This window comes from Ovis canadensis, chromosome 23 (assembly GCF_042477335.2).
Source record: "Ovis canadensis isolate MfBH-ARS-UI-01 breed Bighorn chromosome 23, ARS-UI_OviCan_v2, whole genome shotgun sequence".
Taxonomy (NCBI): Eukaryota; Metazoa; Chordata; class Mammalia; order Artiodactyla; family Bovidae; genus Ovis; species Ovis canadensis.
The window spans coordinates 50883589-50907028 of record NC_091267.1 but is presented as its reverse complement, the minus strand read 5'-3'; the positions used below and the strand labels follow the sequence as shown (position 1 = coordinate 50907028).

The 23440-nt window shown below is 49.9% G+C and overlaps 1 protein-coding gene across 10 annotated transcripts in view; it reads left to right on the top strand.

Moving 5' to 3' along the window:
• LPIN2 (lipin 2) overlaps positions 1 to 23193 on the top strand; it is a 76529-nt gene extending 53336 nt beyond the window's left edge. For 5 of the 10 annotated variants that reach the window (XM_069568330.1, XM_069568332.1, XM_069568334.1 and 2 more), the window contains exons 3-20: positions 1253 to 1348; positions 3091 to 3389; positions 6608 to 6715; positions 7323 to 7446; positions 8159 to 8486; positions 10733 to 10832; positions 13471 to 13658; positions 15318 to 15411; positions 15785 to 15854; positions 16468 to 16557; positions 17146 to 17228; positions 18245 to 18389; positions 19339 to 19487; positions 20177 to 20263; positions 21148 to 21300; positions 21597 to 21711; positions 22223 to 22326; positions 22679 to 23193. In XM_069568330.1, coding sequence (XP_069424431.1) covers positions 1253 to 1348; positions 3091 to 3389; positions 6608 to 6715; positions 7323 to 7446; positions 8159 to 8486; positions 10733 to 10832; positions 13471 to 13658; positions 15318 to 15411; positions 15785 to 15854; positions 16468 to 16557; positions 17146 to 17228; positions 18245 to 18389; positions 19339 to 19487; positions 20177 to 20263; positions 21148 to 21300; positions 21597 to 21711; positions 22223 to 22326; positions 22679 to 22823 — 2478 coding nt within the window. In that variant the 3' untranslated portion in view covers positions 22824 to 23193. Of the gene's footprint in view, positions 1 to 1252; positions 1349 to 3090; positions 3390 to 6607; positions 6716 to 7322; positions 7447 to 8158; positions 8487 to 10732; positions 10833 to 13470; positions 13659 to 15317; positions 15412 to 15784; positions 15855 to 16467; positions 16558 to 17145; positions 17229 to 18244; positions 18390 to 19338; positions 19488 to 20176; positions 20264 to 21106; positions 21301 to 21596; positions 21712 to 22222; positions 22327 to 22678 lie in introns of all 10 variants that reach the window. The other 5 variants (XM_069568336.1, XM_069568337.1, XM_069568335.1 and 2 more) reach the window with 2 other exon arrangements.
• The last annotated feature ends 247 nt before the right edge of the window (positions 23194 to 23440 follow it).

The window sequence follows — 23440 nt, the reverse complement described above, 5'->3', positions numbered from 1 at the left end:
GTTTCTGTGCGGTCGCCCCTCTGTATCCGTGGGTTCTGCATCCAAGGTTTCAACCAATCATAGATCAAAAATACTTTGGAAAAATTTTTCCAGAAAGTTCCCCAAAGCAAAACTTCATTTGCTATGCACTGGCAAGTGTTTGCATAGCATTTATGTTGTGCTACGTATTAGAAGTAGTCTAGAGATGACTTAGAGTACATGGGAAGATACGAGTGGGTTCTGTGCAAGGATGGCGCCCTTTGCTCTGTAAGGGACTTGGGCGTGTATGGATTTCAGTATCCGAGGCGGGCCTCAAGCTACTCCCTGTGGTTACTGCAAGATGACTGGGTGACTGTGGACGGAGGGGCTGGTGGTGAAGTGTGTGCTTCCTGTAGTTACATGGTCAGCACAGTGTGGGAGCTGAGGTTCATGCTGACCCAAGTCTCACGGGAGGCCTGGCAGTGCTGTGACCTTCAGTTCAGGTCAGTCGCTCCGTCGTATTCAGCTCTTTGCAACCCCATAGACTGTAGCACGCCAGGCTTCCCTGTCCATCACCAACTCCTGGAGCTTATGCAAACTCATGTCCATTGAATTGGTGATCCCATCCAACCATCTCATCCTTTGTTGTCCCCTTCTCCTCCTGCCCTCAATCTTTCCCAGCATCAGGGTCTTTTCCAGTGAGTCAGTTCTTCACATCAGGTGGCCACAGTACTGGAGTTTCAGCGTCAGCATCAGTCCTTCCAGTGAATATTCAGGACTGATTTCCTGATCTCCTTGTAGTCCAAGGGACTCTCAAGAGTCTTCTCCAACACCACAGTTCAAACGCATCAATTCTTTAGCGCTCAGCTTTCTTTATAGTCCAGCTCTCACATCCATACATGACTCCCGGAAAAACTGAAGAAACTAGATGGACCTTTGTCAGCAAAGTAATGTCTCTGCTTTTTAATATGCTGTCTAGGTTGGTGATAGCTTCCCTTCCAGAAAAAACTGGTGACCTCCAGAGGGGCTCAAGTGTGTGCTGACAGTGGGACTTCCCCCACCTTATGACATTTGGGAAAATAAACTTTTTAAATTTGTTATGAAAATAGGTGATCAAGCCTTTTCTCTGTGGTGTCGTCGGGGTGGGACATGGGGAGGGGCGTGGGGTGGGGCAGGGAGTGGAGGGTCTCTCTGGGAGCCTCAGGACTAAGCTCGCCTGAGAGCCTGGAGTCTGGGCTTTGTTGAGCTGGGAGGATGGACGCTTACTGCTCAGCCTCACTGTGTCTGCTCCTAGATTGACATAGAGATCAATGGCGATGCTGTGGATCTCCACATGAAGCTGGGCGACAACGGGGAAGCTTTCTTTGTAGAGGAAACGGAAGAGGAGTATGTAAGTCCTGGGGGTGGGCCACGCTCGCCGCACACTCGTGGATGGTCGCTGCTGGCCAGATGAGCTTTCACTTTGGGTTGAGGAACTGGGCTGACAGAAGGGAGCTGGAGCAGGAGGAACTCCCCCCACCCCCACCCCTGAGGTCCAGGCTGCCCACGTGCGAAGGCCCTTGGCCTGGCCCCCACTGTGAGCATCCGGTGACTTTCTCAGGTGGTGCCTGCACAGTTCACACCTTGGCCTGAGCACGCTCAGCTCCACCCGAGTCATCACAGAGGCACAGCAGGCTGCGTCTGCATGTGGACACGTGACCTTTGAGCTTGGGAACACGTTTGAGGTTTCCGCTGGGGACATGACATCCCGGTCCTTGATAGTGAGGTGCATTAGTTTATTATGATCTGGGGAGAGGGGAGAGGTGACTAATTGGCCTCTGCCCTGTATGTGTGATTGTTGCGTGTTTGGCCTCTTTTGGCGAGAGCACAACTGACCCCCTTCCCTGTGTATCCACTGATGTGAATGTGTCTAAGCTGGTCCTGATTGATTTAAGGTGGATCGTCTTACAACTTCTTAGGGGGCATCATTAAATCTTTCATTGTGGAGAATAAAATCTCACAGCAAAAACAATAGCTTCAAATTATTAAAGACAGAGAGCTACTTTTTTTTGTTTGTGAAGATGAACTGCTAGTTTGATGCCATAAATTCCCAAAGGAAAACAACAGTGGAATGAGATTGTTCATCATTGTTCACTCGGGGCTGGCAGCGTCAGTACTGGTATGGAAGGCAGCGGGAACCAGTGATTATGAAGGGGAACCTACCAGACCGGTGTTTCTCCTCGTATCTTAATTACTTGTTTTCATGTTGTCTTATTTGCATTTACTTTGCCCTGGAGAAAAAATTTCCCTATCAGAGACACAGGCGAAAGGCAGAAAGAAGCAGTGAGTTATCACGGGAGTGAACATCTCTGATGTAGCCTGCCACGCTGACGAGGCTCCCTGTAAATCTGGCAGTGAGAGGGTTGGGCGCTGAATCTGTTGCCTGCTTCACCCGTCACTTCTCGTGATTCCATTCGGAACTGCTCAGCAAAGTGTCAGCTTTCCAGCCTTTTTTTCCTATTCTGCATATGACCCAATTGGGCAGATTTTCTTTAGCATAATGTGCTTTTCTTTAAAAATTACAAATTGCAGTTCATCCAACAACACTAGAATCACTGCTGTCCACACAGACTGTGAAGAGAAGCCCCGCTTTCCAGCGGCTCCTGGTATAAAGAGGGATAAACATTACCAGGATCCCTCTGGCTTCCACTTACTGACCTTTTGTTTCCCCCACTGTTGTTGTCAGCAACCCCCCCACCCGAGTCAGAAGGTCTAGACCAAGCACTGTCCTTTCCATCACTGCATGATAGCCCATGGTATGGACGTGCGTTTCTCGAACCTTTCTTATGCTGATTCAGCTCACCCGCCCGCCCCCCTCCCCCAACAGTGAATCTGTTCTGGCTGAGCTTCCACGTGCCCTGTGCTGACCTGGCACATCCCTCCTCCACTATGTTCAGCCACGTGGACCCACACGAGCTAAGGCTCAGCTGTGCATGGGGGTGGAGACCTATGCAGGTGGTGGTCAGTGTGACTTGCTCACCTTTGAGAGCTAGGTAAGGTGTTCTTTGTACCACTGTGAGGTCAGCCAGAATCACTGCTGTTTTGATTCACCATAGGGTTTATCAAACTTTTCTTTCTCGTGTTCTCTTTAAGGAGAAACTCCCTGCTTACCTGGCCACGTCACCAATCCCTACTGAAGATCAATTCTTTACAGACATCGACAGCCCTTTGGTGAAACCAGGTGGAAATGAAAGACCTTCTCAGAGTTCGGACGTTGCCCACATCCTGGAAGCAGAGACAGTCTTCACCCCTAGTTCTGTGAAAAAGAAAAAACGAAGGAGGAAGAAATGCAAACAGGACAGTAAGAAGGAGGAACAGGCCGTGTCACCCCCTGCTGGGGATGCCACGGGTGTGGACCTGAGCTCCGACGATGACAAGGGGGCCCAGGCAAGGTAGGCAGGAGGGACAGAAGGAAAGGTGTGCAGGTGTGTGTGTGCCCTGAAAACCATGCCCTGGACACAGGTGGCTCTGGGAAGGAGGAGGGTTTTCATGTGGGTGATGCTGTGTACCATCTCCAGGGCAGATGTGCAATGGAGATGCTTACGACACCCACCAGAGACCACAGTGTAGGACTACAATCACACCGTCAGAAAGGCGTCTCTGCTTTCCATCCACCAGGGCAGACAGGCTTGCAGGGTCCGTATGGGAGCTGGGTGCAGGGGCTGGAGGCCGCTGCTCCCCTCCTGACTGTCTGTGGCCTCAGAGGACACCCGTGTCAGTCTGCAGGGACGAGGGTCTCCATGCCTCCCTCCCCTCCTCTTCATTCTGCTGCACGAAACAGACACTGGCCAGCCCCCTTCTGCCCTGTTGAGAGGGGTCTTTTATGGGACATGTCCTGTTTCCAGAAGCAAACTTGATCATTAGTCACACTGAGACGGACTGACTGACCCCAAGCTGAGGACAAGGGTCAGCTGGTGTCAGCAGTGAACTTTGGCGCTGGTCATTAGCAACCCCTTATCTCTTATATATATGCTGCCAGCTGAATAGAGGAAAGCTCATTTAGTCCCTCTGATTTATCCATTTAGATGATTCAGGCCACTGGCTTTGACTTTCTGTTGGTGTTTGTCCCTGTGCTTTAGAAACTGGGGTGTATTTACATACAGTGATATTCATGGACCTAAGTGTGCAGTTCATTGAACCAATAGTTGTGAATATCACGGAACCTCTGTTGGCTTTTGAATGAGAAAAGTAGTTGTTTTACACAGTAAAGCTGAACTTGGAGCCGTGATGTGATCTGTGAAGCCTGAAGTGCTCCAGACACACCATCTGCAAACTTCAGCTGGGCCTCCCCCACCACCCTGACCAGTGTTAGACCGTCTGCCCGTCCGTAGATCCTCTGCCGTTCAGGGCTGCTGTAGACATTTGTGCTGCGTTTCAGCATCGAGTCAGCGCTGCTCTTCCTTATGCTCTCACCTGTACCCTCCCTTACATCCCCGTGCCACAGGCTTCGTTAGCCCCTCATGGTCAGCCTCCTGGCTGCCTGTCCTTGGGTACGTGTGCATTTTGAACGTGCTTGGCAGGTTTTCGTGAATCACAGGACTAAAGGGAACCTCAGCATCAGCAGCTTTTTCCATCACTCTGATGGATCTGAACTAATGAGTTCTATTTTTGTCCAGATTTGCCCAGAGAAGACATGTCCTGCCCTTCTAGGGCTTGTAAATTCTTAATGGTGCCTGGTCTTTTTCTCTCTCTCAATATTTTATTAAATCCAGTTGGCTTTGCTGGGTTTCTTGGTTTACTGTGTGTGTGTGGCGGGGGTGGGGGGTATGTGTGTCGTCTAATCGTGTCCTACTCTTTGCAGCCCCGTGTGTGTGTGTGTTAGTCACTTAGTCATGTCCTACTCTTTGCGAACCCATGGACTGTAGCCCACCAGGTTCCTCTGTCCATGGAGTTCTCCAGGCCAGGATACTGGAGTGGGTAGCCATTCCCTTCTCCAGGGGATCTTCCTGACTCGGGTTGAACCCAGGTCTCCAACATTGCAGGCAGATTCCTTGCTGTCCGAGCCACCAGGGAAGCCCCATCTTTTATACTGTGGTGAAATATATTCCAAAGATACGTTTTAAAGGAAAAATTTTCCGTGGCATTTATGTTGCTCTTTTCAAACCTCTTTCAAATATGTAAATAGTAATAGTCCAGGCTGTACTACCCTTTCAAATTTGGCAGATAAGGACTTTTCATAGCAAATATTTCCCTTTCTGCTTTTACTATTGCAATCTCCTCTTTTAACAAATGCAGTATTTTTATCTGGATATCAGCCTTTTACGTGATATATGTATCTTTCCTCTTAAATAAGGTGGTGTGCCAGAGCTCCGTCTTTCTGAGACAAAAGAGATGAGGGTTTGGAAAACCTGATTTAGGAAATGCAGCCAAAAGGAAAAATAGTTACGTATCAGAGTTGGTGGTAAAGCAGAGCATATTGAATTAAGATGTAAAGAAGAGAAGAGATAATACAAGTTAATAAAATGATTTCTATCTGTATTTTTTGTCTAGCTAATTAAGTGATAGATATTCTCATGTCTGTCCTGGTAGAACATTAAAGTTTCTGTAAGGAGCTCTTGAATTTGTATCATATTTAGTGTTTGAACTTTTCAGAGTTTTTCTATATACTTTGCAGCGCTCTCAACATGACACACCACACGAGTCTCACATTGACTCTTGCCAAGTACATAGGACAAGGGATAAATTTCTAAATAAACATGAAAAACTAGGACCCTCAGTGCTTCTGAGGGGTGTTTTCAAGGTTACATGGCAAGTTAGTTCTATTAACTCTGCAAATCGGGGAAACCAAAGGGTAAATTAATTCAAACCTTATTAGCAGTAGTTCAGTCTTGTACAGTTCCGAGGTCTGAGAATGAATTTTAAAAGCATCTGTCATACTTTTCTGTCATCTTCCTCATATCCCTACATCCTGCAGATTTTAACTTAGAGTTAAGTCTTTTACTCAGACTGAAAGTAAGTTCTGGATTTTTAAGTGTTTTTTCCTGTAGTTTTGAATTTTTAAGCCATAGCTTTTGTCTTCAGCTGTCTGCTTGCTTCCATTTTCTGTAACATGCAGGAAAGTGTAGTGAAAAGAACACAGGCTTGCTTGCTTTGAATACAACTACTTACTAGCTTTTTTACTTTGGGCAAGTTACTAAACTCCTCTAGGTCCTTGATTAAGTAATACCTAAGGTAGGATTTTACGGCTTCATGTTTGCGAGGATTGAATGCAGTGTACGATAAAGCCTTAGTTTGCTTCTTGTAGCCTCTGAGTCAAGTACCCCTACCAGATGTAAAAAGGAGTTTTTTTCCTTTCTGTCCCTCCTGTTTATTCCACGCTTGAATGGTGATTGCAGTGGTGTCCAGTAGGTGGCACCAGTAAACCCCTTTCTCCTTCATGGAAGGTCGTGTCCGTGGCTCAGTCATGTCTGCCTCTTTAAATCTCATGGACTGTAGACTGCTAGGCTCCTCAGTCCATAGATTTCCCTTTTTAAGAGATTTAGTTAGTAATTGTTCATTAGACTTTCTTCTTTTGTATCATTTAGACAGTGTGTCATAATTGGGGGATATTATAAAGCTGGTGTAAGTAACATTGTTCTGTCTGTGAATTTTTTTTTTTTTTCCTTCACAGAAGATCTTCAAATGCTTCCTTAAAGGAAGAAGAACATAAGGAGCCCCTGCTCTTCCATTCTGGAGACCACTACCCCTTGTCTGATGGAGACTGGTCCCCTTTAGACAAGTAAGTGTTCTGGAGATGGTTTCATTTGCTACATGAAGGATAAGCTGAGTAGCTTTTCTGTTACTCCCCATGTTGATGCGTCCCTGTCTTTCATATAGAAGAGGACTGAAGGTGTGCTTTCCACGCGAGTATGGGCCTTCCCCCTCAGTAATTACTTTGTTCCTAAACTTGGTCTGACTTATTCTCAGGGTTGGCCAGTATGGATCTGTATAATCAGCATAGAATCTGACCCTCTGCAGTTCTTATTGGTGTGAACTGCTCACTGTGTAACTGGGTAGCACTGTGAAGAAGCATGCAGTCACACTTTGTGTTCAAGTCCGGTTTCTTTCTGTATTATGTTAACTTTACCCATCTTTCCATGCATTTCATCTCCTATAAAATTACCTTGCTCACTGATTTCTGGTGAGAATCAAGTGGGATAATTACATTATTGAGGACCCAGCAAGTCCACAGTAAATGCTGGTTGGCATTAAAGTAGCCATTTCGTATCTACAGGTGAAATTGACGTGTTCACACTTCTATTTCTCTTTCTTTTCCTCTGTTGAGCTCAGCAAGACCGAAATTCCCAGCTTTAACATCATTACATTTATTTGTCCTGTGTTTGCAGCCCCTACCCCCCGGTGGCCTGTCCTAAGAGCGACTCAGAGCTGGAAGTGAAGCCCGCTGGGAGCCTGCTCAGATCCGAGTCCCACATGGAGTGGACGTGGGGCGGGTTCCCGGAGTCCACCAAGGTAGACTCCTGCTGGAGGTGGAGGGCGGTTTTTGCACCAGTGATGGTTGTGAAAGGGGCCTGGCGCCCTCGTGTGGTCACATGAGCGAAGCCACGTTAACACCATCTATGGCGTTCATGCTGTGTTCACAGCAGACGGACTCCAGCAGTGTAGTCAGTAATGTTGACCATTAACATTTTAATCAGGAAAAATTGTAAAGTACCTAAAATAAAACTTCTACTGAAAGTTTAAGTAGGCAATCGATTATGAAAGCTTTTTTATCAGCTCTTGGTGAAAGAAGAAAAAATTGGAACAATGCTTTTCTTGAGAGGACAAAAAATATAGTGTTTTGAAAATACACATTTTGCTTTTTACATCGTTGTGACAGGGCCTTGAGGTAGTGCAGGCAGGCCTCAATTCCCTGGAGTGATCAAGTTTTCTTCCTCTGTCATCTGAAATGTTCACATGTCCTGTCTTCTCCAGTGCTTAGATCTTTATAGTAAAACAGTTATAAGTATAACGCGTTTGTAAGTATCGTTACAGTGAACAAAATGCAGTGAATAGTTTTTCCCACTATCTAATTATGAACAGTTTTACACATACAAAATTATGTGTTTAGTGAATGTGCGCCAGTTATAAATAAAATTAACACATGCACCAGCATCCAGCTTAGGAAACAGTAGTTAACAGACACCTTCAACAGTAGTTTAACGTTGAAACATGCCTGTTTCAGGTCAGCAAACGGGAGCGGTCCGAGCATCACCCCAGGACAGCGATGATCACACCGTCGGAAAACACCCACTTTCGGGTGATCCCCAGTGAGGACAGCCTCCTGAGAGAGGTCGAGAAGGACGCTTCAATGGGGGAGACAGTCTGCACCATCGTGAAGCCCAAGCCGCGAGCCCCAGGGAAGCAGCATGGTGGGGCAGCCTTGGCAACAGGCCCTCAGGAGCCCCCCGTGGGGTTGGATGCCCCCCACCTGCCTCCCTCACCCCCCTTCGTGGAGGCACCCTCAGAAGCTCGACCAGCCGCTAAGGTCGACTCGCCCTCCAAGAAGAGAGGTAATCAGGGCTTTGGTTTGACTTCGACAGCTCTGAATCTAGGTAGTGAATTATCCCAGGGTCTCAGGTGATACATGGGGCCCCGTCCTCCTGACTGGGACCTGCCGCACCAGGGTGGGGATGAGGGGTGTGGCTTCCCCATCACACTGTGGGCACCTGCAGAGCCAACTCTGATCTCTCTCTCCCGGTCGTGGCTACTGAGAAGCATTCTCTGAAAAAATTATGAAGGTATTAAAGTCAATTAATGAGTAAAATTAATCCCTTTAAGTGTTAGTTGTTCATTCATTTCTGACTCTTTGCGGCCCCATGGACTGTGGCCCACCAGCCTACTCTGTCCTTGGGATTCTCCAGGCAAGAATATTGGAGTGGGTTGTCATTCCCGTTTCCAGGGCATCCTCCTTGCCCAGTGTTTGAACCCAGGCCTCCTGCATTGCAGGCAGATTCTTTACCATCTGAGCCACCAGGGAAGCCAGGCTTCGGCAGTATGTGAACTGAGAGCTTCCAGATATACAAGCTGGATTTCAGAAAAGGCAGAGGACCCAGAGATCAAATTGCCAACATCCGTTGGATCATAAAGAAAAGCAAGGGAATTCCAGAAAAAATCTACTTGTGCTTCATTGACTATGCTAAAGTCTTTGACTGTGTGGATCACAACAAACTGGAAAATTCTTAAAGGGATGGGAAGGGCAGACCAGCCTACCTGCCTCCTAAGAAACCTGTGTGCGGATCAAGAAGCAACAGTTAGAACCTTACATGGAACAACTGACTGGTTCAAAGTTGGGGCAAGAGTACAACAAGGCTGTATATTGTCACCCTGCTTATTTAACTTCTGTGCAGAGTACATCATGCAAAATGCCAGTCTGGATGAAGCACAAGCTGGAATCAAGATTGCTGGGAAAAATATCAACAATCTCAGGTATGCAGATCATACCGCTCTAATGGCAAAAAGCAAAGAGGAACTAAAGAGCCTCTTGATGAGGGTAAAAGAGGAGAGTGGAAAAAATGGCTTAAAACTCAGCATCAAAAAACTCAGATCATGGCATCCGGTCCCATCACTTCATGGCAAATAGATGGGGAAAAAGTGGAAGCAATAGCATTTTATTTTCTTAGGCTCCAGAATCACTGTGGATGGTGACTGCAGCCACAAAATTAAAAGATGCTTGTTCCTTGGAAGAGAAGCTATGACAAACCTAGACAGCATATTAAAAAGCAGAGAGATTACTTCGCTGACAAAGGTCCATCTTGTCAAGGCTATGGTTTTTCCAGTAGTCATGTAGGGATGTGGGAGTTGTACCATAAGGAAAGCTTGGTGTCGAAAAATTGATGCTTTCGAACTGTGGTGCTGGAGAAGACTCTTGAGAGTCCCTTGGACTGCAGGGAGATCAAACCAATCAATCCTAAAGGAAATTGAATATTTATTGGAAGGATCGATGCTGAAGCTGTAGCTCGAATACTTTGACCACCTGATACGAAGAGCTAACTCATTGGAAAAGACCCTGATGAGCTGGGAATGATTGAGGGCAAAAGAAGGGGCAGCAGAGAATGGATGGTTAGGTAGCATCACCGATTCAATAGATGTGAGTTTGAGCAAGCTCTGGGGGAGACAGTGAAGGACAGGTAGGCCTGTGCTGTAGTCCATGGGGTCGCAAATAGTCGGACGCCGCTAAGCAGCTGAGCACTCATGCATGTTCATATGTAAAAAGCAAGCATACTCTCAAGTATAAATGACTCAGGGCCCAGGATTCACATGAGAGAAGATGAAAGAATGCGAGATGCAGCCCGTGTTCATTGGATAGCTGGCAGGAGTGCTGCCCCGCTCCAGTACTCCTGCCTGGAAAATCCCATGAACGGAGGAGCCTGGAAGGCTGCAGTCCATGGGGTCCCTGAGGGTCGGACACCACTGAGCGACTTCACTTTCACTTTCATGCATTGGAGAAAAAAATGGCAACCCACTGCAATATTCTTGCTTGGAGAATCCCAGGGACGGGGCAGCCTGGTGGGCTGCCGTCTATGGGGTCACACAGAGTCGGACATGACTGACGTGACTTAGCGGCAGCAAGAGTGCTGACCTCTTTCACCTGGATGGGTGAGAGACGGCAGTGGGGAAGGTTAGACGATGCCTTTAAAAGTACACCGCAGGTCCAGTTGTGGTTAGTTATGGTTTGCAAACATTTGTTTTCCTGCAGTTATAAATGAAGAGTAACCAGGTTCTCATCTCTGATGTGTTTTTTCTTTTATAAAAACAGGTGTCCACAAGAGAAGCCAACACCAGGGGCCTGATGATATCTACCTGGACGACTTGAAGGCCTTGGAACCCGAGGTTGCAGCTCTCTATTTCCCCAAAAGGTAGTGGGTTTATATTGCAGAGCGGGCAACTCTGAAATGTTCTAGATGTTTCCAGAGCAAAGCATTAGAAAAAGGAGCAAGGGGCTGGTATGCTTCAGCTAAATTGAATTCTTGCTTCAGATTTTGGAAAATCCAGAAATTGTGCATGTATTGTCTTCTACCTTTTTGTGAAGAAACGTTCAGTACAGTGAGAAGGTGTCCCCGTCAAGCTCTTGTAGTAAGGGCGTAACGCGGATGTGACATCAGATTAGCTCCTCCTGTTCATTAGCATTGTTTCCTTTATTATGTGTTTAGAGGTGATATATCTTTATTCAGAGACACTTTACAAAGCGGGCCTCCACTCTTCACTGAGGCTGTGCTTATTCACAGGCCTGGATCTGGTGGGGCCCTTTCCAGGGCCTTTCCAAACTTCCCCTTCCTCCTTTCCAAGCCATCCCTTTCTCCTCTGTGACTCCCTGCTTGGAATAACACCAAAATCTTAGCAGTGATAGACTTGGGCGGTTTTCCCAAGGCCATTTCCATTCTTGGGGAAATTCCATTTTATTAAATAATATTCTGTGATCACAAGAGCAGTGTTTACTTTTCCCCAAGTTCTCATGGCTTGAATACACTGAGCCATAGTCACACATAATTAAATACTTTTAAACAAATTATTGAAAAGCGTATCTGAAGGTTTTATTTAAAATAGACAGGATTGGGGTGAGGATACTTAATTTTTACAGATATTTTTGCAGGATCCTTAAAACTCCCTAACTTTCTCCCATTTGTTTGGAGTAGTAGTTGGGTTTTTAAGGGGAGAGAAGTGAAACTGGTCCTTTTTTTTTTTTCATCGTAAGCTATCTTGACATTACCTCTTTGTTTGTGATTTCCCAGTCCGTAACCATTTGTTTACATTGAGACAGATGTAAGACATTTCTTAGTTTGCTTTTTTGAAGCACGGGGAGCATGACTGCTGCACGGGGGCCACGCTGTGCAATTAGTTGCAGCCTGACCATCTGGGCCCATAGCCACTCACGTCATGCGTGATTGTGTCTGGAAGCAAGACAGGGAGGCTGTTGGAATGCTCACAGGCGTTTGTTTTCTCTTCGTGGTCACTGGCCCCCTGACTGAAGAGCTAGTGTTTGTAACTAGAGCTGAACTTGACCCTGAAGCACACAGTCTTGTGGTTCTAACAGCCCACTGTTGAGTCGGTCGGCGTCTTCCATGTATTCAGCGGGGGCGTCAGTTAGGGTCACACCAGCTGCTGTAACTAGTAAAACTCACGACCTCGGTGGCTTGACCACAGCAATTCATTTCTTGCTCATGTGATGGTGTTGGTGGGGGCCTTGCACATGGTGGCTCCGGAGTACCAGCCCCTCCCATCCTGAGGCTCCCCTGTCCCCATGGGGCCTCGACAGGGAAAGGGGAGGGCCGCTGGGGGCGCAGTTTTCTGGGGCCCGGCTTGGGAAGGAGGCTGCACATGCCTTCTGTCCATAGGGACGGCACAGTCATCTGATCACATGGCTACACCTGACTGCAGGGGCCACCCATGTGCCCAGGAGGGTGAGCACGAAGTGCTTGTTTCACCCCGAGGTCAGCCTTGCTGGGGTCCCAGCACAGCAGCCGGCGCTTGCCGCCGAGGTGGCCTTGGCTTTTTCACCGTCTCCAGTTGGCAGCACGTTCCATTAATCCGATTACTCTCAAAACTGTGGTGTGGATGTGCATCGCCCAGTCCAACACCAGCATCTCCTCTTCAGAGGCTCAAGTGCAAAACGTTAGTGTTTGCAACGGCTTTCTATTTATGGCTTAGCTGTACTGTGCTGCCACCTACTGCTCAAATTTCAGATTTTCTTCTAAACATCATATAACTTCATGAGATGACATGCATTTATGTACTGGCTTTTAAAAAAAATAAAATAATAATTCTAAAAGTATCCGTTCAGAAGGTGTAGAGTAGGAAGCATTCATGACTAAGAGATGTAAGGTGTCATTTCCATGTCCTTTTCCTCTCAAATTTATGCTCCATTACAAAAAGTTTCCTTTAGGATCAGCTTCTAAAACCTGGCTTCCACACCTTGTTTAGAAAACTGAAAACGTTGAGTAACCTCAAGTTTGGTTCTGGGGCTCACCAGTGTAGGAACAGTTTATTTCTGGTTTCTTGGTGCATTTCTTTCTTGAGGTGTGTCCAGCCTCCTGAGAACTTTTACTTGGTTAATTTCTTCGTTTTGTTTTCATGAGGTAATAAGTGAATTTAGAAAGGCCTTGTTTTTAACAATAATACACCCTTGGACTACAGCAGTTTTCTCCGAGAGGAGTATAGTACCACAGCCTTTTGTAGGAAGTTAAGATCAGAAGGTTTCCAGACATCAGGTTTTTCTTACCCTGTCATTTTGTCATGTAAATGAATGCTTGTAACTCTTTCATCCCCTTCATAAGTCAGAAGGGCCATCATCGATGGTTCGCGTGACTGTGAGCGATCGGTGTGTGCGTGTTTACTGTGTTCAGTTAATTCCTCAGCAGCACTGTTGCGTTGTCTCAGTGTCGTCTAGGATAGGGTCTGAACACTGCCTAAGCGAAGCCGCGTCAGGGGCAAGGAGCCCTGAGCTTGGCCATCAGGCTCAGGGCAGGGGTGTGATGGCCGGTGCCTTTCTCCCCGCAGTGAGTCGGAGCCCGGCTCCCGGCAGTGGCCCGAGTCCGACACGCTGTCCGGGTCCCAGTCCCCCCAGTCGGTGGGCAGCGCGGCGGCCGACAGTGGCACTGAATGCCTCTCGGACTCCGCCATGGACCTGCCCGACGTCACCCTGTCACTCTGCGGCGGCCTCAGCGAGAACGGAGAGATCTCCAAAGGTGGGTGGGCAGCTTCGTCCGCCCTGGGTGGTGAGCCGTGCCGGGAACACAGCCCTGGGGTCTCATGGAGGTGGCGGGGTCTCCCTTGGACGTCAGACTCTTTGCCCCTCATTTAGGTGCCTTGTGTTGGGGTGACCCCGCGTGTCGGTGGGTGGGAGGGCTGTGGACCTAGGGACAGGTTCTTGGGCTGCCCCATGTACTGGGCGGCCAGGGTCAGCTCAGCCCCGGCTGCCTTCTCTTCTGTGAAGTTGCTGGAATAATTGTAGGGCTGGGACCTGGCAGCCCCAAGCCTGAGACATGAGAGGAAGGCCTCATGTTGCCAAAGCTGTCTGCTGAGTGAAATGGTCTTTCTGGCAAAAGTAGCAGGGGTTACTCTGTCCGAGAGTTGGCCCAGGAGAGTCAAGTCACTCACGAGAAAGGGGGTTGCTTAGCAGGGCTGGTTCCAACAACCCTGTGGGACTTGAGCACCTGTGTGTCCGACTGTCCTAGCCAGTTCTTTGGCCTTTCTGGTCTTAGCCCCTTTTGTAAACTGAGCTCTTCATGTTTTCTCAGTTTGGCTGGTGGCCCTTGATGGATTTTCCTCTAAGGAAAGATTTTCTGACTGACGTCATCCTTTGTCTTGTGTGTGTGGCAGGCCCGGTTGCCCGGGACCTCTCGGCTGGGACTCCCTAAATCATCTTCTTCTTCTTGGGGTCATTGGGTGATCATTTTTCCATCTTTTAATTCTGTTTACTTTTTGCAGGAAATTGAGTGTGTTATGGCCAGTGGTTCCTTCTAGGGACGAAATTAGGTCACGTTATAATCCTCTTAAGCCCTCCCTTTAAAAGTAGAGGTGGAGGAGGGGACATACAGTTTATGTAAAACTGTAAAATTTATACTTAAAAGACTAAATGGCAAGTAAACAGTACATAGATGACCAGGAGGAACAGTCCCAGTGAGAGTTTGCTCTGTTGTTAGAGTTTGCTCTGACTTAAAGGATCGCCTCTGGGAACGGGACAGAAAGTCATGCTTGACCCTCATCTGTCCTGCAGGAACTTGGGATTTGTTTCTTCTTGAGAGACCCTCAGCCAAATTCTGCTGTGTTGGGTTTCTCCTTCCAAGCCCTGTAAGATGCTTGGGTGGTTTCCTCATGTAGCTGCACTTGTGCACTTATGGCTGCAAGACCCCAGGAGTGTTCCCCGGCTATGCTGTTAAAAGTTGCCCCGCCAGTCCAGGGTTTCACGCCTGCTTATGAGAATGAAACTGAGCAGTTTCCGCTGGTTGTGGAGTTGAGTGTGTGTGAACCCGGGCCTTCACATCTCCCTTTCTTTCACAGCCGTCATCTGTTTGCCTCAGAGTCCCTAGCTTATCCCTTTCTCCTGTTTTTTTCCTGTTGTTGTTTGGTTTGGGGTACTGTTTTTTCACTGCTATGGGAAGAGTGGTAGACGAGGGGCCGTAGAAAAGAAGTGGTTTTTTTTCTTGTCCAGGAAAAAAAACCACAAACATCTGCCATTTGCTGTTGATTCTCCTAGAAAAGTTAGCTGTTGGGTTTTTGGCTTGTTTTGAAGTACTTTTTTGATCTTGTGGTCACTCCAGTATGGAGAGAGTATTGTAATAAGCCCACATGGATGTTTCTTCTGTAATCTCTAACCAGGTGGTAATTGTTACCTTACCTTACAGAGAAGTTCATGGAGCACATCATTACATACCATGAATTTGCAGAAAACCCTGGACTCATAGACAATCCCAACCTTGTGATACGGATATATAACCGGTAAATACTCTTGCTCTTTCGTTGCTTATAACCATTCAATATTCTTGCAGATTTTTCTTTCCCTAAGTGCTGTATAGTTTTTAACGATTATATTCTTTCTCACTATGCCACTTCATGTAAATGAGCTAAATGGGCAGTGACTTTGGAGTGAAGCTCCAGCTTCATTTTCAGTGAGGCTTGAAACCCTGCTCTGTTTTACGCATTGTGCTACTCTCTGCTTGGAGAAGTGTGGCCTGAAGCAAAGATTGCTTATGTGGCAAGAAACTGAGCTGATCACGTCTTCACTGGAAAGAATAAGGACTTTGTTATGGCATTTCTGCCTCCTCTCCCGCCCTCTCCCCTCTGATGGTCGTGCCTGGCTTTGCTCTCACAGTTACTACAGCTGGGCGTTGGCGGCCCCCATGGTCCTCAGCCTTCAGGTCTTCCAGAAGAGCCTGCCCAAGGTGAGTTGCTGCTCCCCAGGAATGTCTGCCGCACACAGCGCTTTGAGAATCCGTGTGTGCATGTCTCTAAACTGGGTGCGGTTCAGTTTTACTTAATATTGTAAAGTTAATACCATCAGTCAAATCGTCTCATGCCCAGAAATCCAGGAAACTGGCTGGGGTGCCGTATCTGTCATTTTTACTAGATACTTATCCCAGTTTCTGATCCTGTGTCAAGATTGAGAGATTTCCCTAATTGTTATTTAAATACAGGATAAAAACATTTCCTCCCATTAATATGGAAGGATGCAATAGGAAGAGGGCCCCCGGAAGCGTGGCGTCAGTGTGGGTCCTTCAGCTTGTGGCTCATGAGCCTGTTACGTAGAAACTGGAGCCTGGAGTCTGTCCACCAAGGTGACGCACATCATCAGTTGGTCGTCGTAACTCGTGAGGGCAGAGAAGGGAGAGCAGCCCACCTGCCCCTAAGAGGGGCCAGACCCCCGGCCTGACGGCACGGAACAGCCCCGAGAGAGGGCGCCGGCGGGTCGAGGCGGCATCACCGCCCTCTGGTTGAGAGAGGGGTCGAGTGCCCTGTGCCCGAGATGCTGGACTAACCTGTGCTCATTGTTTTTAGGCCACAGTCGAGTCCTGGGTCAAAGATAAGATGCCAAAGAAATCTGGCCGCTGGTGGTTCTGGCGGAAGAGGGAGAGCATAACCAAGCAGGTAACCGGGCTGGAAGTGGGCTGAGTGCCAAGCTCAGGGAAGTCCCAGTTGGGCTCCGTGGTGCTCTTTCACAGTAGTCGGCACCGTGCGTGAACATTGCTTGTGCAGGTCAGATACCGGTGCTGCGCGTGCATCACCTGGCGGCGCCGCCGTGTGCACTCCTGTGTACCAGCAGGAAGCCCGGGCACGGGACCGCGGGCATGGGGCTGGTGAGGGGTGGGGCTGCGCCGTAACCTCAAGCGCACCCCCAGGGCTTGCCCCTGCCCCCGGGGGGAGGGAGCCTGTGCCCTCGGCCCCTGCCCGGCCCCTGGGTGTGGCCTGTGTGTCTTACACTGTGAGACTGAGCTGGTGCCTGCCACAGTCCTTGCCCCTGGCTTGGTGGCAGCAGCTTTTCACACACACAGCGTATGACTTCCCTCTCAGGTTTCTGTCCTTTCGGCTCAAACTAGAGGCAGTCTGTTTCTTAAGTGCTTTTAATTTGTGGATTCAGACAGCACTTCTGCTGATCCCTTGAGGGAGCTGCTGATGGCTTTTTGCCTTGGCATAGGGCGAGAGCTGCTCATCGCCACTGTCGTGCTGTCGTTCTAGCTGCCGGAGGCCAAGGAAGGGAAAGTGGAGGTCCCGCCACCCAGTGACCGGCCGTCAAGCGCAAAGGAGCCAGCCAGCGGCAGGTGACTTTGACAGATTTGTATAATTCTGAGTCAGAAATGTTTTTGTTCTGTGGACAGTCAGTGGCTTCATTGTGCCACTCAGTTAACAGATAACTTCTGCTTTGCTTGAAAAATATCATCAGCTTAGGGAATTCCCTGGCGATCCAGTGGTCAGAACTCTAGACTCATTGCCGGGGCCCTGAGGTTTCGACCCTTGGTCAGGAAACTAAGGTCCTGCAAGCCGAGCCATGTGGTGTGGCCAAAAACATATCTATGTCCGTATATACGCATCATCAGCTTAGAGTTGGGATACTCGTTGCTGCTTCCGAGGCACCTTGCTCCTGCTCTGGAGCCGTGGAGACAGGTGCCCCGGCGTGCAGGCCTCTGGGAAGCAGGTCTTGGGGAAGCATAAAATGTGAAGAGTCGGGGCCGTGCTGCCTGGCTGGCAGGCGCAGCAGGAGACACGACAGAACCTCAGAGATGGGGCAGGCCCTTTTGGTCTCCTGGCAGGAGTCCGCCCTGGACGTGTGGACCGGCTGCCTGAGGGGAGGGGCCCCGATGCGGCCGCTCCTGGCTCTGCCCCCGTGCTCCCTCCTCCATCACACCTTCTGCTCTCGTCCCATCCCTGACTCTTGGGTTCATCCTCCTGTTCTTTACCCTCTTCTTTTTAAAGGATTATATAAAATGCTTTTTGTTAGTCTCTTAAATCACTGTAGGCGTTCGTATTCTCTATAACTTGTGCCTTTTAAAACATACATACCCTTTCAGCAAGAAGTGGCAGAGCTAGTAGCGTTCACTGGCTCTAGCAGAATACAGCCGGTCGTAGCAGGAGCGTGACCCTGTCCAGTCGAGAAGGGAGGAGGAGGGTGACCCTGGCCAGTCATGGAGGAGGTGGATCATGCAGCGTGGGCCTGGACCCTGGGTCTGGTTCCTCCTGGGTGGATCTGGGACTTCTCTCTGTGTCTCCGGATCCTGAATGAAAAACTGTTGTCTGTAAACGTCCCTCAGCCTCTCCAATAACAGACTGTGTTTGACAGGTCGGCCGAGGATGACTCATCAAGTGACGAAGGGTCCCAAGAACTGGAAGAGTCCATCAAGGTGGACTCTGCCCCCGCAGAACCCCCAAGCCATAGTGGCACAACCTCCTATAAGAAGTCTCTGCGTCTGTCCTCAGACCAGATTGTGAGTCCCGTGTGGTCTGGGTGGGTCCAGCCTCATGAGCCTTAGGAACTGATCACCTTGACGAGCCTCCCTTTCTGTCTGCCCAACCCTGCGTCTCCCGGCGGCTGAGCGTGTGGCCATGTAAATGCTCACATGTGTCCAGGAGAGTGGCAGCCCCCCTCCTGGGACCCCTAGGGTCCCCTGGGATGCACTTTCCCCTCCTTCACCCCCAGGCCTCCTGTCTCCATGTCTGGGAGTGAACCAGGGCACCTGTGTTTCCAGTCTGAGTCTGACACGTCCAGACTGGCTCTGGGCCCCCACGCTGTCTCATAGGAGCCACAGCCAGAGGGGAATGACATCTTACCTAGATGCAATCTCCCTCTTCCTGTCAGTTACCCACTCCTCACCTTCACCCATTTTCAGTATGAATTGGTCCTGCTGTGCCCCAAGGGGGAGGATCTCCGGTACACGGGGCATCCTGAGGGGCGGGGAGGAGACCAGGGAACAGGGGTCAGAGGGGCCCTTGGGCACCTTGTACACAGTTCAGGCCGAAGTTCCCCAGCCCGGCCCCCGAGCCCCAGGTGCAGCCCCGATCCATCCTCCCAGGGCTGGGTCCTAAGATGCTACCAGCAGTTTGGGGAGTGTTCAGATTCTGTTTCAAAACTGTTTTCTGTTGCTTTTCCTTGCTGTTTTTTAAGAGATTAGGATCATGTAACCTTGTATCTTTTTAAAATTAATTTTAATTGGAGGCTAATTACTTTTCAGTATTGTGGTGGGTTTTGCCATATATCAACATGAATCAGCCACTGGTGTACATGTGTCCCCCATCCTGAAACATTGTATGTTAAGCAGTCTCTGACCACATTTTCTTGGAAAGTATGACTTAATTGTTGCATGTAATTCCGTCAAAATGATGTGCCTTTAATTTTCAAAGCTCTGATTTTGCTGATTCTTGCACTTTTTATGAAAGGCGAAACTGAACCTCCAAGATGGCCCAAATGATGTCGTGTTTAGTATCACAACCCAGTATCAAGGTACCTGCCGCTGTGCAGGGACCATATACCTGTGGAACTGGAACGACAAGGTCATCATTTCTGACATTGACGGGACAATAACCAAGTAAGCAGGAGCCCTGGGGTGGCAAAAGGAGGGCCCACCTCCATGTGCAGAGGGCTGGGGCTTCCTCACCTGAGTGACCAGCCACCATCAGGAGAGTTTTTTAAACCACATGCACTGAGAGGTCCTGGGTGCAGTCCCCACAGAATCATTCTGTGGATGGAGGAGGTGGGTGGGGCCATACAAACATAAGGTCAAACAACTTTGGGGAATTCCCCTGGCAGCCAGGTTAGGACTCAGCACTTTGACCTCCAAGGGCCCAGATTCATTCAGTCCCTGGTTGGGGAACTAGGGTCCTGCAAGCCTTGTGGTGCAGCCAAATGACAATAATAATAATCACAACTCTTGGAAAGATTTAATTATTTGGTCTCCAAATTCTGGCATGGGGAGGAAAAAAATCGAAGCTGTTGCAATTAGAGAAGAGGAGGCCGTGTGGTTGTAAGTGCTTCCTGACAGTGACGGGCTGGCCCTTGGGTCTGGTGGCTCTCTCAGAAGCTCCTGAGTGATGTCCTCGGCTTGTGCACACACAGACCAAGGGAACCGCCTTGTGGGCTGTCACGCCATCCCCACCCCCCAGACCCTCTCCCTCCCCACAGCGGCTGCTATTACAGAAGCTGGTGTTTCACTAATAGGCAAACAGTTGGCTGTATGTGCTTGGTTCCTGACACCTCCTCCTGGTTCCACCCTCGCAGGTCTGATGCTCTGGGACAGATTCTTCCGCAGCTGGGTAAAGACTGGACGCACCAGGGTATTGCGAAGCTCTACCATTCCATCAACGAGTAGGTGCCTAACCCTGTGGCTAGTGAGCTGGGATTTTGCTGGGCCTATAGAAATAGTCCCAGGAAATCTTGTTTGTGACCCAGCTTTCTCACTTTGCTTTCTCACCTCTCACTGGAGCCTCCCCCAAGGGAAAGTGTGAGCCACCACCCATGGGCCTGGAGCCTTGTGCCTGGCGGGTTCCACCTTGCTCCTGCACAGGGCTACGAGCTGTAGGCACTGCCTGTGTCAGTAGTTACAGCTGCACTTGGGTTTGTAGCCACAGTTTAATCATTTGCTATTTTTTTGAGTACTTCTAATTGTCTGTCTTGAAGGGGGTAATACGTGCGTGCATGGGGGGATCAGTCTGCCAGGCGGTCTTCTCCATCAGGTACCTTTTGTGAGGACATAGTGCTGTGGCCTTTGTGGGAATCCCAATACATCTGACTTAAATCGATCCGCAGAACTACAGTGTGTTAAGCAGAGGTTGAGAATGTCCCAGTGTGAAAATTATGAGTATGTGAGTTACCCAGGTAGAGTTTTGTTTCTTGTTTTGTAGGATGATTTGCATTCTGGAAGTTGTATTTGTAAATAAGACCTTTTGTCTGTTTCATCTATAGCACATCCTTTAAAGACAGCCCCCAGTTTTTTTTCTGTTTTATAATTTGGCTTCTGTAGAGATATTATTACATGAAAGTTTAGCATAATCCCTAATCACATCTCCTCCATGGTGTTTTCCATGGAGTGGTGAGATCTTTATAATCCTGATGATTCTTGTATTAAATTTAGGAATTCGACTTTCATGGGAGGTGAGAGGAACTTTCTTTGGACCTTTAAAAAGAAAAACCGCATTTTTCTCCCTTTAGCTGAACAGCACACGGGCTAAACAGGACGCGTTCTCTTCCAGGAACGGCTACAAGTTCCTGTACTGCTCGGCCCGCGCCATCGGCATGGCTGACATGACCCGCGGTTACCTGCATTGGGTCAACGACAAGGGCACCATCCTGCCCCGAGGCCCCCTCATGCTGTCCCCCAGCAGCCTGTTTTCTGCCTTCCACAGGTGCGCGTGTGTGCATGCGTGCGTGTGTGTGTGCACGTGTGTGCCTGCAGGGGCCAGGGCCTGGCTGCACGGTACCTATTACAGAGCTGCTGGGTCTGAGTTCCATGTTACTCTAACTCACACACTGCTCACCTGGTGTGTGTCAGACACAGCTGAGAAAAGTCAGGCTGGCAGAGATGGAGAAAGATACCAGTTATGAAGGAGTTAGAAAAATGGATGGTTGTGGGTTTTCAGACCACAGACCAGGGAAAATTGCCATTTTGGATTCGGTGGTGATACTTCTATTTTTCCCCTAGGGAAGTAATAGAAAAGAAGCCGGAGAAGTTCAAGATCGAGTGTCTGACCGACATCAAGAATCTCTTTGCCCCAGCTCAGCAGCCCTTCTACGCTGCCTTTGGGAACCGCCCAAATGTAGGTGTCTCCTCTGGGCTGCACGTACGGGCGCAGTGGGTCATCTTCACCCCAGGCGTGAGGGCGCAGTGAGGCCTGCTGTGCTGGGTGGGTGCTCGCTTCATCAGCCTTGTTCTTCCTGCAGCAGGGAGGTGCTGGGGGCGGAGACCTGCCCTGGGATGCCCGTGTGTGACAGGGGCTTCGGTTCCCTTTCCGTGAATTCTAAGCCTAGCCTTGGATCTGCCCCCCAGATCCAAGCACTGCCTCTCCCCCACCCCCCAGCCACGAATGCTGCCCTTCTCCTGCGCCAGGGTCTGGGGTGTCCTTGGCGCCCGCGTTCTCTGGCTTCCCGCGCACCCTCTGCGGTGTGCGTTGGCCTCTCTGTTTAGTCTGTGTCTGTCTGAAGCTCAGTCTCGGTGGCGGCTGCCCCAACTCCACGTGTTCTCCATACACTGCTTCCTGTGAAGCTTCTGGCTCGCAGGGGGCCCGAGAACTTCTCAGTAACCACCCTGCTCTGGGTTCTCTGTGGCAGGACGTCTATGCTTACAGACAAGTGGGTGTCCCAGACTGCAGGATCTTCACCGTGAATCCCAAGGGCGAGCTGATACAAGAAAGGACCAAAGGAAACAAGTCCTCGTAAGTGCATTCCTGCTTCCCAGCCCTGGCACCACGCAGCCGGGGGCCTGGGGTCAGAGCTGTGCCCGCCTGTGGAAGCCTCCGCCCTGCCAGTCTCTGTCCACCCCTTCTGCCGGAGCATCCTCCCCTCTGCTGGGCATCCCGCATCTCTGCCGGGCTGTGCCCTCCTCTGCAGCTGCTGTTGGGGGGTGGCTGGGGAGCCTAGACTCTGAGGAGGGAGGTGAGCCCTGGAAGGAGGGCGCCCACCTGGGACCCTCCTTTCTGAGGTATCTGAGCATCTGGCTTTGCAGCCTGCTGCCTCGTGCCCTCAGGTCAGGTGCCGAGTCGTGGTGTGTGTTCTCCCCACTCCCAGGTACCACAGGCTGAGCGAGCTCGTGGAACACGTGTTCCCGCTTCTCAACAAGGAACAGAATTCTGCCTTCCCGTGCCCAGAGTTCAGCTCCTTCTGCTACTGGCGAGAGCCGATCCCTGAGGTGGACCTGGAGGACCTGGTCTGAGGTGGCAGCCGCGGTGGGGGGCTGGATCTCGGCCCCCGCAGCAGGGGAGGCGGCCGGCCTTCTGCTGGACAGAGGATGCGGGGACCCTCCCGGCCACAGGTGTGGGACGGCGCACTGCCCGCTGGGCGCCGGCAGGGACGGGCTGGGGAGCTGCTGCCAGGGCTGGACGCGGCCCCCCGCACCCTCCCGGGCCCAGGGCTGCTGTGTGGTGCTGGCGGCCGGCTCAGCGAGGGGCTCGGGCCCAAGGCCTCCCACGTGCTCTGTGTCGAGTTGCGTGCCGGGTGCTCCTTTAATTGCATAATTTAAGAAGAAGAAAAGAGAAGCTAAGAGTGGACCAAATGTTGCACAAAGTAAAGTGTTCTAATTTCCACTGGGCAGTTGAGAGTGTTTCTCTCTGTGAGGAGGGCTTGCTGGCAGGGAATCAGGGTCCAGTTATTGATGTTGTCCGAACGGCCTGCTCACTTCCCCCTGGGCTCCTCCCTCCGTCCCCTACTCCATGGAAGCAGGATGCTGGCCCTGGCTCCCAGGGCTTCAGGGGAAGGAGAGACCTTCGCCTCCTCACCTGACCGTTCCTCGGCAGGGACCCGAACTGTTGTGTCTTGGGCCCACCGGAAGGC